The sequence below is a fragment of the Microtus oregoni genome, unplaced genomic scaffold (assembly GCF_018167655.1).
Source record: "Microtus oregoni isolate MIOR12 unplaced genomic scaffold, Mior012 000000F_ref0000247, whole genome shotgun sequence".
Taxonomy (NCBI): Eukaryota; Metazoa; Chordata; class Mammalia; order Rodentia; family Cricetidae; genus Microtus; species Microtus oregoni.
The window spans coordinates 15853527-15867030 of NW_024543059.1; the positions used below are offsets into that span (position 1 = coordinate 15853527).

At 42.3% G+C, this 13504-nt stretch overlaps 1 protein-coding gene across 1 annotated transcript in view; it reads right to left on the reverse strand.

Annotated features, from left to right (window-relative positions):
- Positions 1 to 13002, reverse strand: part of Ticrr (TOPBP1 interacting checkpoint and replication regulator) — a 37762-nt gene extending 24760 nt beyond the window's left edge. Inside the window, exons 1-5 of the mRNA XM_041656852.1 lie at positions 12269 to 13002; positions 8004 to 8283; positions 6198 to 6424; positions 4526 to 4760; positions 2167 to 2296 (exon numbers count right to left, since the gene is read on the reverse strand). Of these exons, the coding sequence (XP_041512786.1) occupies positions 2167 to 2296; positions 4526 to 4760; positions 6198 to 6424; positions 8004 to 8283; positions 12269 to 12931 (1535 nt within the window). The 5' untranslated portion in view covers positions 12932 to 13002. The remainder of the gene's footprint in view (positions 1 to 2166; positions 2297 to 4525; positions 4761 to 6197; positions 6425 to 8003; positions 8284 to 12268) is intronic.
- Positions 13003 to 13504: the final 502 nt, after the last annotated feature.

Below are 13504 nucleotides of genomic sequence, written 5' to 3' on the forward strand. Positions count from 1 at the left end.
GAGATTTAATTCTTGTTAATAGTTGCACCTGTTCCAGACTATTAAAAGAAATTGAGCATTGCAGACATAGTTAAAGTCACAGTCCATCTTTTCTCACTACCCAGCATGATCTCTATTTTCTACATTGTAAAGTTTATAAAAATGATGTCATTTTTTGCAATTGCTCTTATTCAACATATTTTTCATTTGCATATAAATATCTCTAGTTATTCATCTTTACAAGTTTTATCAAAAGTATATGAGGGTTAGAGAGATGGCTCGGTGGTTAAGAATGTGCTGTTCTTTCATAGGACCCAGTTTCAATTCCCACATCTCTATCAAACCATCTCTATCTCCAGTTTCAGGGGACAACTCTGGCCCCCTAGGTTACCTTCACTCATGTGACATATCTATATGCAGACATACACACCTAGATAGAATTTATCCTATCTAATACCATTCTAATAATTTTAAAGTGCTTTCCATATTTTTTTTTTTTTTTTGTTTTTCGAGACAGGGTTTCTCTGTGGTTTTGGAGCCTGTCCTGGAACTAGCTCTTGTAGACCAGGCTGGTCTCGAACTCACAGAGATCCGCCTGCCTCTGCCTCCCGAGTGCTGGGATTAAAGGCGTGCGCCACCACCGCCCGGCTTGCTTTCCATATTTTTTAATTTACTGTTGTGTTTTCTGAATGATTAAAATCTGATTTGATCTTTTGGCTATCTTCTCTGCTGGCTCTCAATGCCACCCTTGTTTGTTATCTGCCACATATAGCAGTCACTTTCCAGGTTCTCTTCTGTTTTGGTTTATTTGTGCACTAATGCCACACTGCCTCATGTACTAAAGTTTTACAGAAAATCTGCATGTCATGGGAGGAGGAACTTTTATTTTGATCTTAGATTTTGTTTGTTTTTTGTTTTGTTGTGACAGGGTTTCTTATAGACTAGGCTGGCCTTGATCCATTCAGAGATCCACAGGTCTCTGCCTCCTGAGTGCTGGATTAAAGGCGTGCACCACTACCGCTTGGCAATACTGATTCTTTATCCCTTCTTATACTTGATTCTTATTAACTGGTTCTTAAATTTCTCTTTAGAAATTTAGTCAGTGAAGCCTATGTTTCTTAGTCAGTGTTCTATTGCTGTGAAGAGACACTATGACCATAGCACCTCTTTTAAAAGAAAGCATTTTGTTGGGGCTGGATTACAGTTTCAGAGGTTTAGTCCATTTTATCACGATGAGGAATAAAGGTGCACATAGACAGACATGGTAGCTAAGACTCTCTACATCGAGTCACAGGCAGCAGAAGAAACACACGTGCCATGGTGCATATGTAAAGGTCAGAGGATAACTTGCAGAAGTTACCCCTTCTTCCACCATGTGGTTCTTAGGATGAAACTCAAATCATCAGGCTTGGCAGCTTTAGTTACTGAACCATCTCAGCAATTCAAGTTTGCTTAATTTCTGCTTTCATTAATACGTAGTTCTAAATGTTTCCTGCTGCCATATATTTATACAGATAGATAAACAGTGTGGTGTTTACATGAGAATGGCCTCATAGACACACTCACATTTGATTGTTTGGTCCTCAGTTGGTAGACTATTAAGGATTAGGAGGGGTAGCCTTGTAGGAAAAGGCACGTGACTGGGCTTTAAAAGCCCACACCAGGTCTCATCTCTCTCTTGACCTGCCTCCAAGATGTAACGATCAGATGTAAGCTCTCAGCTACTGCTCCAAACCATGTCTGTCTGCCCGTTGCCATACTCCCCACCATGAGAGTCATGGACTAGCCCTCTGAAACTGAAAGCAAACACCTAATTAAATCCCTCTTTTATAAGTTGCTTTGGTCACAGTGTCTCTTCCTAGCAATATAACAGTGATTAAAGGAGATAAATGTGTTTGTATACTATGTATTTATATTTGACTGAAATATTACTCTAAATGCATTTAAAAATTATCCTATTTTTCTATTCTCAGAAATTTACTTCATTTAAAAAGTGCCTTTTAGTACAAGAAAATAATATAGTCATGCAAAATGCAGAGAGCCACCATACTGCATCAAGTTGACAAATCTGCAATAGTAAAACATGACACTGAGTTAATTTAAGGGTAAGCTCCCTTATGACAAGCCTGTTCACATCTGACTATTGACTTTAATAATCAATATTCAAAAAGATGTATAAAGCTTTACCAAAATGATTCCATCAAGTCTGAAGTGGCCCCACTGACGTTAGAGAAAGGAAACCACTTTTCCATAAGAGCTGGACTCCAGGGGCTGGTGCGACTAAGCTCCTGCTGGGCCCACTCTGGAACACAGGGGGCTAAAAGGACAGAAACAGAAGACATCAGAACCAAGGAGAAAATTCAATTCTTTGTCCCTGGACTGACTCCCTCTCTCCAAAGGGCACGTAAATGCTCATTGTTAATAACAACCGCCATTCTGCATCATCGACTCCTGCAGGTCTATCTTGTCTGCGATAAGGGTGGGAGGGGGTGGGGAATACAAACACAATTTGAAGCTTTTTGCTCCTATTATTCTCACAACCTTTGATCTTATTTCTGAAATATTCCTCTAAATGCATTTTAAAATTGTGCTATTTTTCTATACTAAGAAATTTACTTCCTTTTAACAGTGCCTTTTAGTACAAGAATAAATAATGTACTAACATAAAAGCAGTCTAAAACCACAGACCAGAACCACCATATTGCATCAAGTTGGTAATTCTGAGACAGTAAGATGCGACGCCGAGTTATAGAAGAGTAGGTTCCCTTAGAACAGGCCTGCTAGAGGGTGTTTGGAGCACCAGACCAAGCTTCAGTAGGACCTCATGAATAGGATCTCATCAGGATAGAGAATGGTGGGGAGCCTGGACAGTAAGGCATCACGCCAACTTACGTACTCCACGAAAGTGAGCCATGCTAGAACACTCTGGCAAAATACTCAGAATGCTGTTTTACAGTATTCTAAAATAGCTTTCTGACCTGTTTCTAAAGACTTTACAAATAGCCTACACATACTTGACAAATAAGACAATGACACAGATACAAAACAATCCATTGCTTTGGTTAATATGTATTATTTCAAATATGCTAATACATCATCCTACCTAAAAAGCAACAACTGAATTTAGAGTGAGTTAACATAAACACAATAGGAGAACACAGTACTATCCACTGCCCTCTTCCAGCCCACACTCTTGCCTTCAAGCCACATTCTTTTCCTTGCCACTCGGCCATATCTCTAGAACACCAATCCCAACCTTTCCTTTCACTCCTTTCCATAGCAGCATCTTTACCTCTTATTTATGGAATGAAAAACATGCACTCAGCAGTTTACTTATGAATATAGTGCACCTTTTACAAAAGCTGTCTATTAATTATATTACCGTGTGTGTGTGTGTAACAATGTGCACATGGAGATCAGGAGACAACTTTGTAGAGCTGGTTCTTTCTTTCTATACATGGGTTCCAGAGATAAAACTTAGATTCTCAGGCTGGGCAGCAAGCATTCTTAGTCCCTCTGAGCCATCTCCACAGTCCTCACAGTTCTTTTTGTAATTTTATTTGTCTGTGCACCACTTTGTGAAGTGCCTGTGACAGCTGTGAAGGCACCCATGATCTCATTACAGATGGTTGTGAGCCGTATGTAGGAGCTGGGAATTGAACGCAGGTCTCCAGGCAGCAGTCAGTGCTCTTAAGCAATGAGCCATCTCTCCAGCCCTCATGCAGTCTTCTCCACCCCAAGCTTTAAAATTAATTTTTCAATGTATAAAATATAGGTTTCACTGTATTTTCATTCATTTAAATTTTTTTCATTGGGACTTTTATTATGCATCAATGAACCCTGTTCATATTTATCACCCTTTCCTAACCTGTCCCAATTCTGCTGTTCCCCTTCCCACCTTCAAACAGCTCTCCAGCTTCCATGTCACATATATATGTATGTATACAGAAAGACAGGGCCCGCATGAGAGAAATATAGAATATTTTGTCTTTAAAAAAAAAAAAAAAAGAGTATTTTGTCTTTTTGTACATTGTTATTACCCATGTCCCTCCTGTTTTTTTTAATCTCCTTCTACTTTTATGTCCTATGCATCTACATGTATAGTCATAAACTATATAGTAAGAGTCAAGCTTCAAAAAAAAAAAAAGCCAGGGGCCGGGCAGTGATGGCGCATGCCTTTAATCCCAGCACTTGGGAGGCAGAGGCAGGCGGATCTCTGGGAGTTCGAGGCCAGCCTGGTCTACAAGAGCTAGTTCTGGGACGGGCACCAAAGCTAGAGAAACCCTGTCTCGAAAAACAAAAAAAAAAAAAAAAAAAAAAAGCCAGGCTTCATCTTATGACGACTTTCAAAGTGTTCTATAGAGCCTTCAACTGAAGGCCTTCGGGATTTCTAAAACTAGAAACTTAAACTGCCTATAGCTTATAATAGGGCTTGCTTTTTATCTGTCTTATAACATCCTAGGGTTCCGCTACATGCATGATGAAAAGGGCTGGAAGAGACTGCAAACCACCTCATGCCAGGCTAATTACTGGTGGGAAAACTTACCAGAAGAAACAGGATCTTCAGATAAATTATGAACCTGATTTAGTACACTATCTACAACATCTGAGAAAAGGGATGCCTTTTCCTGGGGACCTTCAGCCGCAGCTGTCTGGAGAAAATGTCTTTGAAATTCATCTTCTTTGGCTCGGAACACTGTGAGAATCATAGCATTGGCAGAGAATGGGGAAATAATTCCTGTGATGGGGGGCCAGCCTTCACCAGGATCCACACTGGCAACCTGCAAAGAAATGCTAATTAGTTGAGACTAATGCTAATTGTCAATATGCCTAAAAGAATGTAGCCTACTAGGAGACAGAACAATAGTTGGCTAACAGTGGCAGAAGAGAACTTACAGTTACTAATTATACAGTCCCTAAATCTCAACCTATAAGAAAAAGTTTACAGTGCCAGTAATATTTACTATGTGCTTATTGTCTCTGCATCCTTCCAATTGTATTTGCTTTATTTTAATAGTTAGAAGCAGGAAAACAAGATTTATTCAATTGGGAAATAGAATAAAGAACTCCTGGCCCACTTTCTTCAAGTGGCAACCAAAGCAAGCACAGCTATATATACATGCATTACACGTTTGCCGAATCTTACAACCACTTAATTTAATGATTATCACTTCCACTTTATAGGATGAATTGAAGCTTAGGAAAAAGCTCCTTGTTCAAGGTTACTTGTTGGTGTAAGAAAATGCTACTAGGTACACCTGACTTCAGAACAAAGTACTTCACTGTGAGGCAATACAATCACTGAAGGATTTAGCCAACACAACATCTGAGCAGTAGAGCTGAGAACTAATCCAGACGCCTGACTCCCCAAGCTTGTCTACCTAGTACAACCAAGTTTTGTATCACATTAGTAATAACACAATAAAGTGTTCTTTCCACTGGAGCATGCAACTCTTAGGACAGTTCCCACAGATCTAGAATCTTCCTCTAGAATCTTTTACCACAGGATCCAGAATAAAGATATTTCCCTGAGATTACAAAGGCAAAGAAAAATAAGGAATTTGAGAGTAATTTCAAAATAGGCATCATAGTTGGGTGTGGTGCTACACAACATTTATCCTAGCACTGGAGGGGCAGGGGCAGGCAGATCTCTGACTTCAAGGCCAGTCTGGTTTACAAAGTTGAGTTCCAGGCCAGCAAGGGCTACAAAGTGAGACTCTGTCTTAAAAAACCAAAGCAAAAGGAACAAAAGAAGCCACCATTTTAAAGTCAAAGTTGGATATATTTGTGTTCCTTTCAGAAGACAGTTCTAAGTTTGAGTTATTATATTTATTTATATTTATATTTAATTTTACATTATACAGCTTTTTCTTAAATAGATTAAAATCAAAGTATATTACAGAATATTTAATAAATAGTGAGAAACCACCCATCATCTCATTCTCATTCAATACTCATTGGGTCAACTACCCTTTCCCTATGTAAATTCAGGTTCTTTAACTTAATTGGATTCATAATATATGCAACTTCACAAATGGTTTCTTCACTAATAATCATCATTTTTGCTATGCTTCAGTATAAACAATATTATTTGAAAAACACCACCAATTTCAGTAAGAGTGTATCAGGTAGGCGATCCTTGGCATTTTGTGAACAAGCTTGTCTCACCTCACCAGTGTGCTATTGACAAAAATCCCTGATGTGTGGAGGACACCTACCAGATGGAATTCTTCAGCAGTCAACCTGCTTACCAGCTCCTGAAACAACAGCCTTTGAGCCCCTGGACTTTGTAGCATCCAGTTGTCCGTGCCTAACTCGCTACTCATTGAGAGAGACCACTGGGCCACTGAGCCTGTTAGAAATATTTGGATTGGCTTCTGGAAATGTCTCTGATGCATGGCTAAGGGCTCTAGGGAGATTGTCCACGTTTCTTGAATTTCTTTTCCTGGTAGAAATAAAGAATATTAAAATTTTAATGTATGGAATAGTTTCTAAAAGAGATTTCATAGCAAGAATGAAAAGACTCAGATTTCCAGTTGAGACAGTGGGTAATGTCACTCAATTCACACTTCAACCCTCAGTCTGTGGTCTACAAGCAATCAGAGGAGGTACACATGGGTATGGTACCAGAACTTCTCAATCACAAAAAATAAGACTCCCTGACTAGTGTGGTGGTAAATGTCCATAATCCCAGCACCCAGGTGCCTGAGGGGGAAGATAGAGTGGCCTAGGCAGCCTGGGCTACATACTGAGGTCCTGTCTCAAAGAAGACTCAAAAACAGAACTGGAAGGAAAAAAAAACCCTACTTTGGTAAGAACAGAATATGGTTCAGTGATAGAAAATTGCCTAGCACGTAGGCTCTAGGTTCAATATCAAGGTACCAGATAGAAAAAAAAAATCTTTTTTTAAAATATTTATTTATTTATTATGTATACAATATTCTGTCTGTGTGCATGTCTGCAGGCCAGAAGAGGACACCAGACCTCTTTACAGATGGTTGTGAGCCACCAGGTGGATGCCGGGAATTGAACTCAGGACCTTTGGAAGAGCAGGCAATGCTCTTAACCACTGAGCCATCTCTTCAGCCCAGAAAAAAAAAAATCTTATAAAAACTGTATTATATATTATCTTCATAATTCTAAAGGCTGAATGGTAAATTGCTTAAACAAATGTACTCTTTAAATTTTTTTTAAATTTATGTGTTAGAGTGTTTATATATGTGTATGTATATGTACATACATGTGCCTAGTATCCTCAGGTCAGAAGAGGATGTTGCATCTCCTGAAACTAGAGTTACAGATGGTTGTGAGCCACCATGTGGGTGCTAGGAACCAAGCAGGTGTTCTCTCCAGCCTCCAAAAATACTCTTAAAAATTCTTTAAACTGGCCAACTCTTGAATCATACACCTAGAATCCCACCATTGAGGAGGTGGAGGCAGTATGACCAGCAAGCAGTTCAAGGCTAGCAAGTCTGAAACCAGCTTGAGATCTTACCTCAAAAACAAACAAAAAACCACCAAGAAAAAAAAAAAACACTAAAAGTCCTTAAGCTGCACATAATTACAACATAGTTTAAATTACCCATCTCTATGCAGTATTTCCCTGTGAATGTGAATACAGATATATTCAGAATGAGCTTCACCATGTAGTAAATCATATGGGAAAAAATTTGTGAGGCTGTTGGTTTTTCCTGGTAACAAGAACTGTTTGAGGATTTTGTAACTTATTTCTTCTGTAATCATCCTCTTTTTATATGATCTCTAATTTACCAGTTTCTTCTACAAGGCAGTGTGCTTGGGTATCTGAACAATATTACCCTTCTTTTTTGGAAGGGCTGAAAAGTTCTTCACACGTGCACTGGCAGTCGTACTACAATTCAGTCTTCCTGTGGTGTCTATTTTGCTTATGGATTTTTAAAATTCTTTCAGTGAAATTGAGCACTGGCTATAGGAAATGCTACAGAAATTGGAAGTATGCCTTGAGGAAAAAAAAATAAGATTCTTTTAAAAAGCTATTTGCTTACCTTTAACAGGGAGAAACAATGTCCCTGCAGTCTGGGGAAAGGAGGCTTCATACTCAGGAGAATTATAGAGTAAGCAGTTTACAGTGGCATCTATTGGCAGAGCTGAGATCCACGGGGAGAGGTGAGGTTCATGTGACAGCTTGCCACCACTCTGCAGTACCATTTCCCTGACTTTAGTAAAACCCAGGCTCCAGGTTTCGGATGGCAAGATGGTGCCTCCTCCTTGGTGGAGCAGTTCACAAACTGTCCAGTACCCAACGTGGTCTGGGGAGGCCCACAACTAAAATGAACATGACAAAGAGCTTAGGTTAGTGTAAATTAAGCATTTATGAATAAACTAGAGGAAATTGGGGAAAAGTTGATACCAACTTTAAAGGGTCAAATTATACAATTAATGTGTCTGTTGAACCAAGTACAAATAATGGTTAGCATCTATTACCACACAGTCATAATTACCACATAACATTCCTTCAAGAAAACAGAGTACCGGGGAGATACTATCAATAAAGAGCTTGCCTTATAGGTGTAAGGACTTGAATTCAAACCCCAGAACCCAGGTTAAAAAGCCAAGCACAGTGACACACGCTTTTAATCCTAGCACCCAGGAATAGAGTGTTTATCTTTAGGGCACACTGGCTGGCTAACCTACTTGGTTGAGTTCCACTTGAGCAACACCACCCAAAATTGCCTACTGCCCTCCTACACACATGAAACACAAATGAATTTACTACACAGAAAGAAAAGATTCGTTTTCTTAAAGTAGCCCTCTTTTTAGTGCTTTTCATGTTTTATTTATATGCATATATCTGTATAAGTATATGCAGTGTATGTGGGTGTCCTCAAAGACCAGCTAACACTACATACAGTTATGAACCGCCCAACATGGGTGCTGGGAACCAAACTCAGGTCCTCTTGGGAGAGCAGCAAATACTCTTCAGTCCTGGGTTGCTCTTCCAGAGGACCCAGATTCAATTCCCAGCAGCCACATGGTACCTTAAACTATCTGTAACTCCAATTCCAGGGGATCTGACACCTTTTTCTGAACTGCAAGGGCACCAAGAGCACAAGTAATTCAGACATAAATGTAGACAGAACACAACCAGTCCAAGAATGAAACCACCTTCATGTTTGTAAAAATGACACTTCCATGGACTTTGATGGATCAACTAAACGTCACAGCACTTGGGAGGCTAAAGCAGGAAGACTGAATTCCAGGACAACCTGAGCTATACACCGGTTTCCGTTTTAAAAACAAAAACCACAATATATTCTGAAAGTTTTCTTTCAGTTGTGCACACCATATAAGTGTTGTAACAGCAAATAACAACTAATTCATCAATTAATCTGTTATCATACATGCAGTTCACTGCTATATGGAAGGAAGCAAACTAGCTCAGATATCACTGTTACGACTTTTTTTTCTGCCAAAAGGATAGAAGCAAATCTATTGAAACTGCTTCAGCCAAGACCAGCTTGGAAAGGTAGAGTGGGGCTGTTTGCAGATGAAGGCAAAGCTTAATAGAGCATGTTCACTTTTCATTTACATGTGTTAAATATATATATATAAAATTTATCATGTGTATGTATATGTGTATAGATATATATTTATAATTTATTATTATATGTATATAGGTGTTTTTCTTGAATGTATACAACACTTGCTTGCCTGGTGCCGTTCAGAGGCCAAAAGAGGATGTCAGATCCCCTGGAGGTGGAGTTACAAAAGGTTGTAAACAGGGAGCAAGGAGATGGCTCAGTGGTTAAGAGCACTGGCTGCTCATCCAGAGACCCAGGACCCAGGTAGAAGCCACAACTGTCTGTTAACTCCAGTTCCAGGGGATTCAATACCTTCACATAGACATAAAGGCAGGTAAAACACCAATGCACATTAAAAAGCAGGGCAGTGGTGGTGTGTGCCTTTAATCCTAGCACCTGCCTTTAATCCCAGCACTGGGGAAGCAGAGGCAGACAGATATCTGTGAGTTCAAGGCCAGCTTGGTTTCAAGACAGCCAGGACAACCTTAGCTCAGAAAAAAACAAAAACAAAAAGGTGTAAGCCTCCAGGTTGGTACCAGGAATTGAATACAGATCCTCTGGAAGAGCAATCAGTGTTCCTAACTTTAGTCATCTTAACACTTAACATAATTTTTATTTGTTTTTGCTTTTTTTTTTTTTTTCCAAGACAGGGCCTCACTGTGTAGCTCTAGTGAGTCCTGAAACTCACTACATAGACCAGGTTGGCCTTGAACTCAGAGATCCACTATACCCAGATTTAACAAAATATTTTCATTAGACCTGGAGGGATGGCTCAGCAGTTAAGAGTACTGGCTGCTTTTCTAGAACCAGGTCCACTTCTTGGCACCCACATGGCAGCTGGCAACTACCTATAACTACAGTTCTAAGGTATCTGACACCATCTTCTGGCCCCTGTAGACATACATGCAGACAAAACACCCATACGTAAAATAAAGCCAAACAATTTTGATTAATTCTTGGAGAATTTCTTTTAATGTATTTGATCATATTTACCTCCCATTTTTTCCCCCTAAATCTTAACATTCTGGATTAATTATTGCTGACTTCTCATCTCAAGTCTTTCTATTTCACCAGCTCCTGGTTTAGAGCTGTGTATTCTAGGAAGTGGAAGCTCTTCTCCTGTTTAAATCACTGTCCAAATCTTCTCATTGAACAAAACAAAACCCATGACTCAAGCCAGGCCTGGTGGAGCAGCACTTCGCCTTCCCAACTCTCTGTTCTCCCCAGGGCTTCATGGATCCCCAGGTCCTAGTCTTTCTATTTGTAATGTACAAAGTTCATCCCCAGCTCACACTCTTCTCTAAGTCTAGGAATGTTCTTTCCAAGCTTTCATGGTCTTCCTCATTCACTGTCCAATTCTGCTAGGAAAGGCCTTCTTCCCTAAGGACACCTCTAACACAGAAACCACCTGCCTGGCCTCACCCAGCCCTTCTTTTCTTTGGAGCAAGTTTTGAAATCATCACTTATTTGCTCATCTGTTAACATAACACATCTTCCACACTAGAAAATAAACTCTATTTTAGGCCGGGCGGTGGTGGTGCACACCTTTAATCCCAGCACTCAGGAGGCAGAGGCAGGCGGATCTCTGTGAGATTAAGGCTAGCCTGGTCTACAGAATGAATTCCAGGACAGGCTCCAAAGCTACACAGAAACCCTGTCTTGAAGAAAAAAAAATAAAGAGTATAAACTCTATTTTAGCGGCTTGTTAATTCATATCTTTAATAAATAATGTAACAGAAATAAAAATTAAACTTTATATTTTCACCTTATAATTTTACATATATACATATGAAAGAGACCAGGAGGTCAAGGTTGAGATTTTTGTTTGCTTGCTTTTTTTGAGATAAAAATCTTTCTATGCAGCCTGGCTAGCTGTGACAATCCTGCCTCGGCTTCCCATAGGCCATCATCATTGAAGTGGTATTTTAGAACAGATGGAAAATGACAGACGTGTCCAGCTGGAACAGAATATACAAAGTTCTACATGCCACAACCACAAAAGGTTTTTGGTTTTGTTTGTTTTAGAGACAGAGTCTCTCTCTATGTAGCCCAGGCTGTCTGGAGCTCACAGCTCACCAGGTAGCCTTGAACTCAGAGAGATTCACCTGCCTCTCTCTGCCTCCTGAGTGTTGGGATTAAACGTGTGGGCTGGGTGGCCACCATACCAAGCCAACAACAAAAGTTAAGACAGGTTTCTACAGCTTTAGAAGGAGGAGGGCTAGCGGTGCAGGAAGACGGGGCAGCACAAGACAAAACAAGCAGTCAAGATCTGTGACCTGAGCAGGGCGGTGGTGGTGCAAGCACTAGGGAGGCAGAGGCAGCGGATCTCTGCGAGTTCGTGGCCAGCCTGAACCACAGAGTGAATTCCAGGGCAGCAAGGACAACACAGAGTAACCCTGTCTAGGAAAAACCAAAAAAAGAAAAAAGATCCGTGGCCTGGCCGAACCAAACTTCCACATGCTGGAACAAAGTACTGTGCAGGAAAATTAAGTACGCGAAAGCACACAGCTACCAAAGCACAGAGGCTCTTTCACACTCGTACTTAGTAAATACCCAGAATCTACTCATTTTGTTGGAGAAAACTGTCCCTCTTTGGGACCCGCAGGGGTTTCCTTCGGAAGGGACGCGGGGTCATGATGCACCGTTCATTTTGGGTCTATGGCCCTCTACAGAGCCTGCCAAGTTCTAGCTGGCGGAGAGTCCCGGATCCGAGACTGCTCTCACCTTACCTTGGACCGCTCGGTGGTGTCCACCCAGTACAAGGTTATATTTCGGGCGATCATGACCTCCTGGACCCTCTTGGGCAGCACCTTCTCCATCACCTGCCTGGAGGTTAGCGGCACGCGTTGGGCCTGGGCCTCGCACCCGGACACGAACTGCAGCAGCTCCCTCTGCGAATGCGGACAGGGAGCTAGGAGGAAGACGGCGTTTCCAAAGCCCCCGAGCGCGGCCTGGGCCTCCCGGGCCTCGCTGTCGGCGTCCAGCAGTCTCCGGCCGCTGCTCCGCAGGATGGGCTTCGTGGGAGACGTGATCTCCGGCCGATCCCACTGATAGTCTAGCAGCGTCTCCATCAGGGCGCCGTGCGTGTGGGTGGCCCTGGGCGTCGGGCCGGGCAGGTGGGCGCCGGGAGCGCGATCCCCGAGCCTGGCCTCCAGCTCCTCCTCGAAGTCTTCCCAGGAGCGGCTCCCCAGCTCGCGGAAGTCAGACACGCGGGAGGGTCGGCTCCGGGCCCCCTGGGAGTCGAAGAACTTGAAGGCCCAGTGGACCCGGGCCAGGCCGAAGCGGCAGCTTAGGTAAGTGAGGAGACGCAGGGCGGCGCGCCGGGCCGGGCCGTGGCGAGCGGCTTCGCCCGCGGTGTCCACCAGCAGCAGCACTTTGTGACCACAGGCCATCTTCGGCCGCCACCGGGCTCAGCCCCGGACGCGCGTTGCCCTCCCCGAGGCAAGGCACTCTGCTCAGTGAACCAGCGCCATTGCCCGCTTCTCTAAGGCTCCGAAGCCTCCCGCGCTCCGCGACAGCAGCCGCTATTGGAGGAGCTAGTTCCCAAGCTTGCTTCTTATTGGCTGCGAGCTGAAAGTAAGTTACGTAAGCACTCCCATTTTTAACCCTAACTGGAAGGAGTGTAGAAAAGCTCCGCTTGATTGGTGGAGGATGTGACTGTGGGCGGGGCGATGAATTCCGGGAGAAACTCAGTCCTCATTGGCCTGAGCCTTCGTTTTAAAATTTAAAGAGGCGGTACTTCGGGGGCGTGTGCGTGTGGGAGGCGGGGCTTGTTTCCTGGGACCTCGGAGCCTGGGCGGTGTGTGGGCAGGGGTTTGGCGTGGCTTGGGTCAGACTTTCTTTAGACTACTCTGAAGTCTTTAGGGAACAGAATCCGATGACGGAGGCTTTAGTTTTTTTCAATAAAGATGAATTTCATAATCTCCACTCTCGGGAGGCGGAGGTAGGAGGATCGAGGGTTCCAG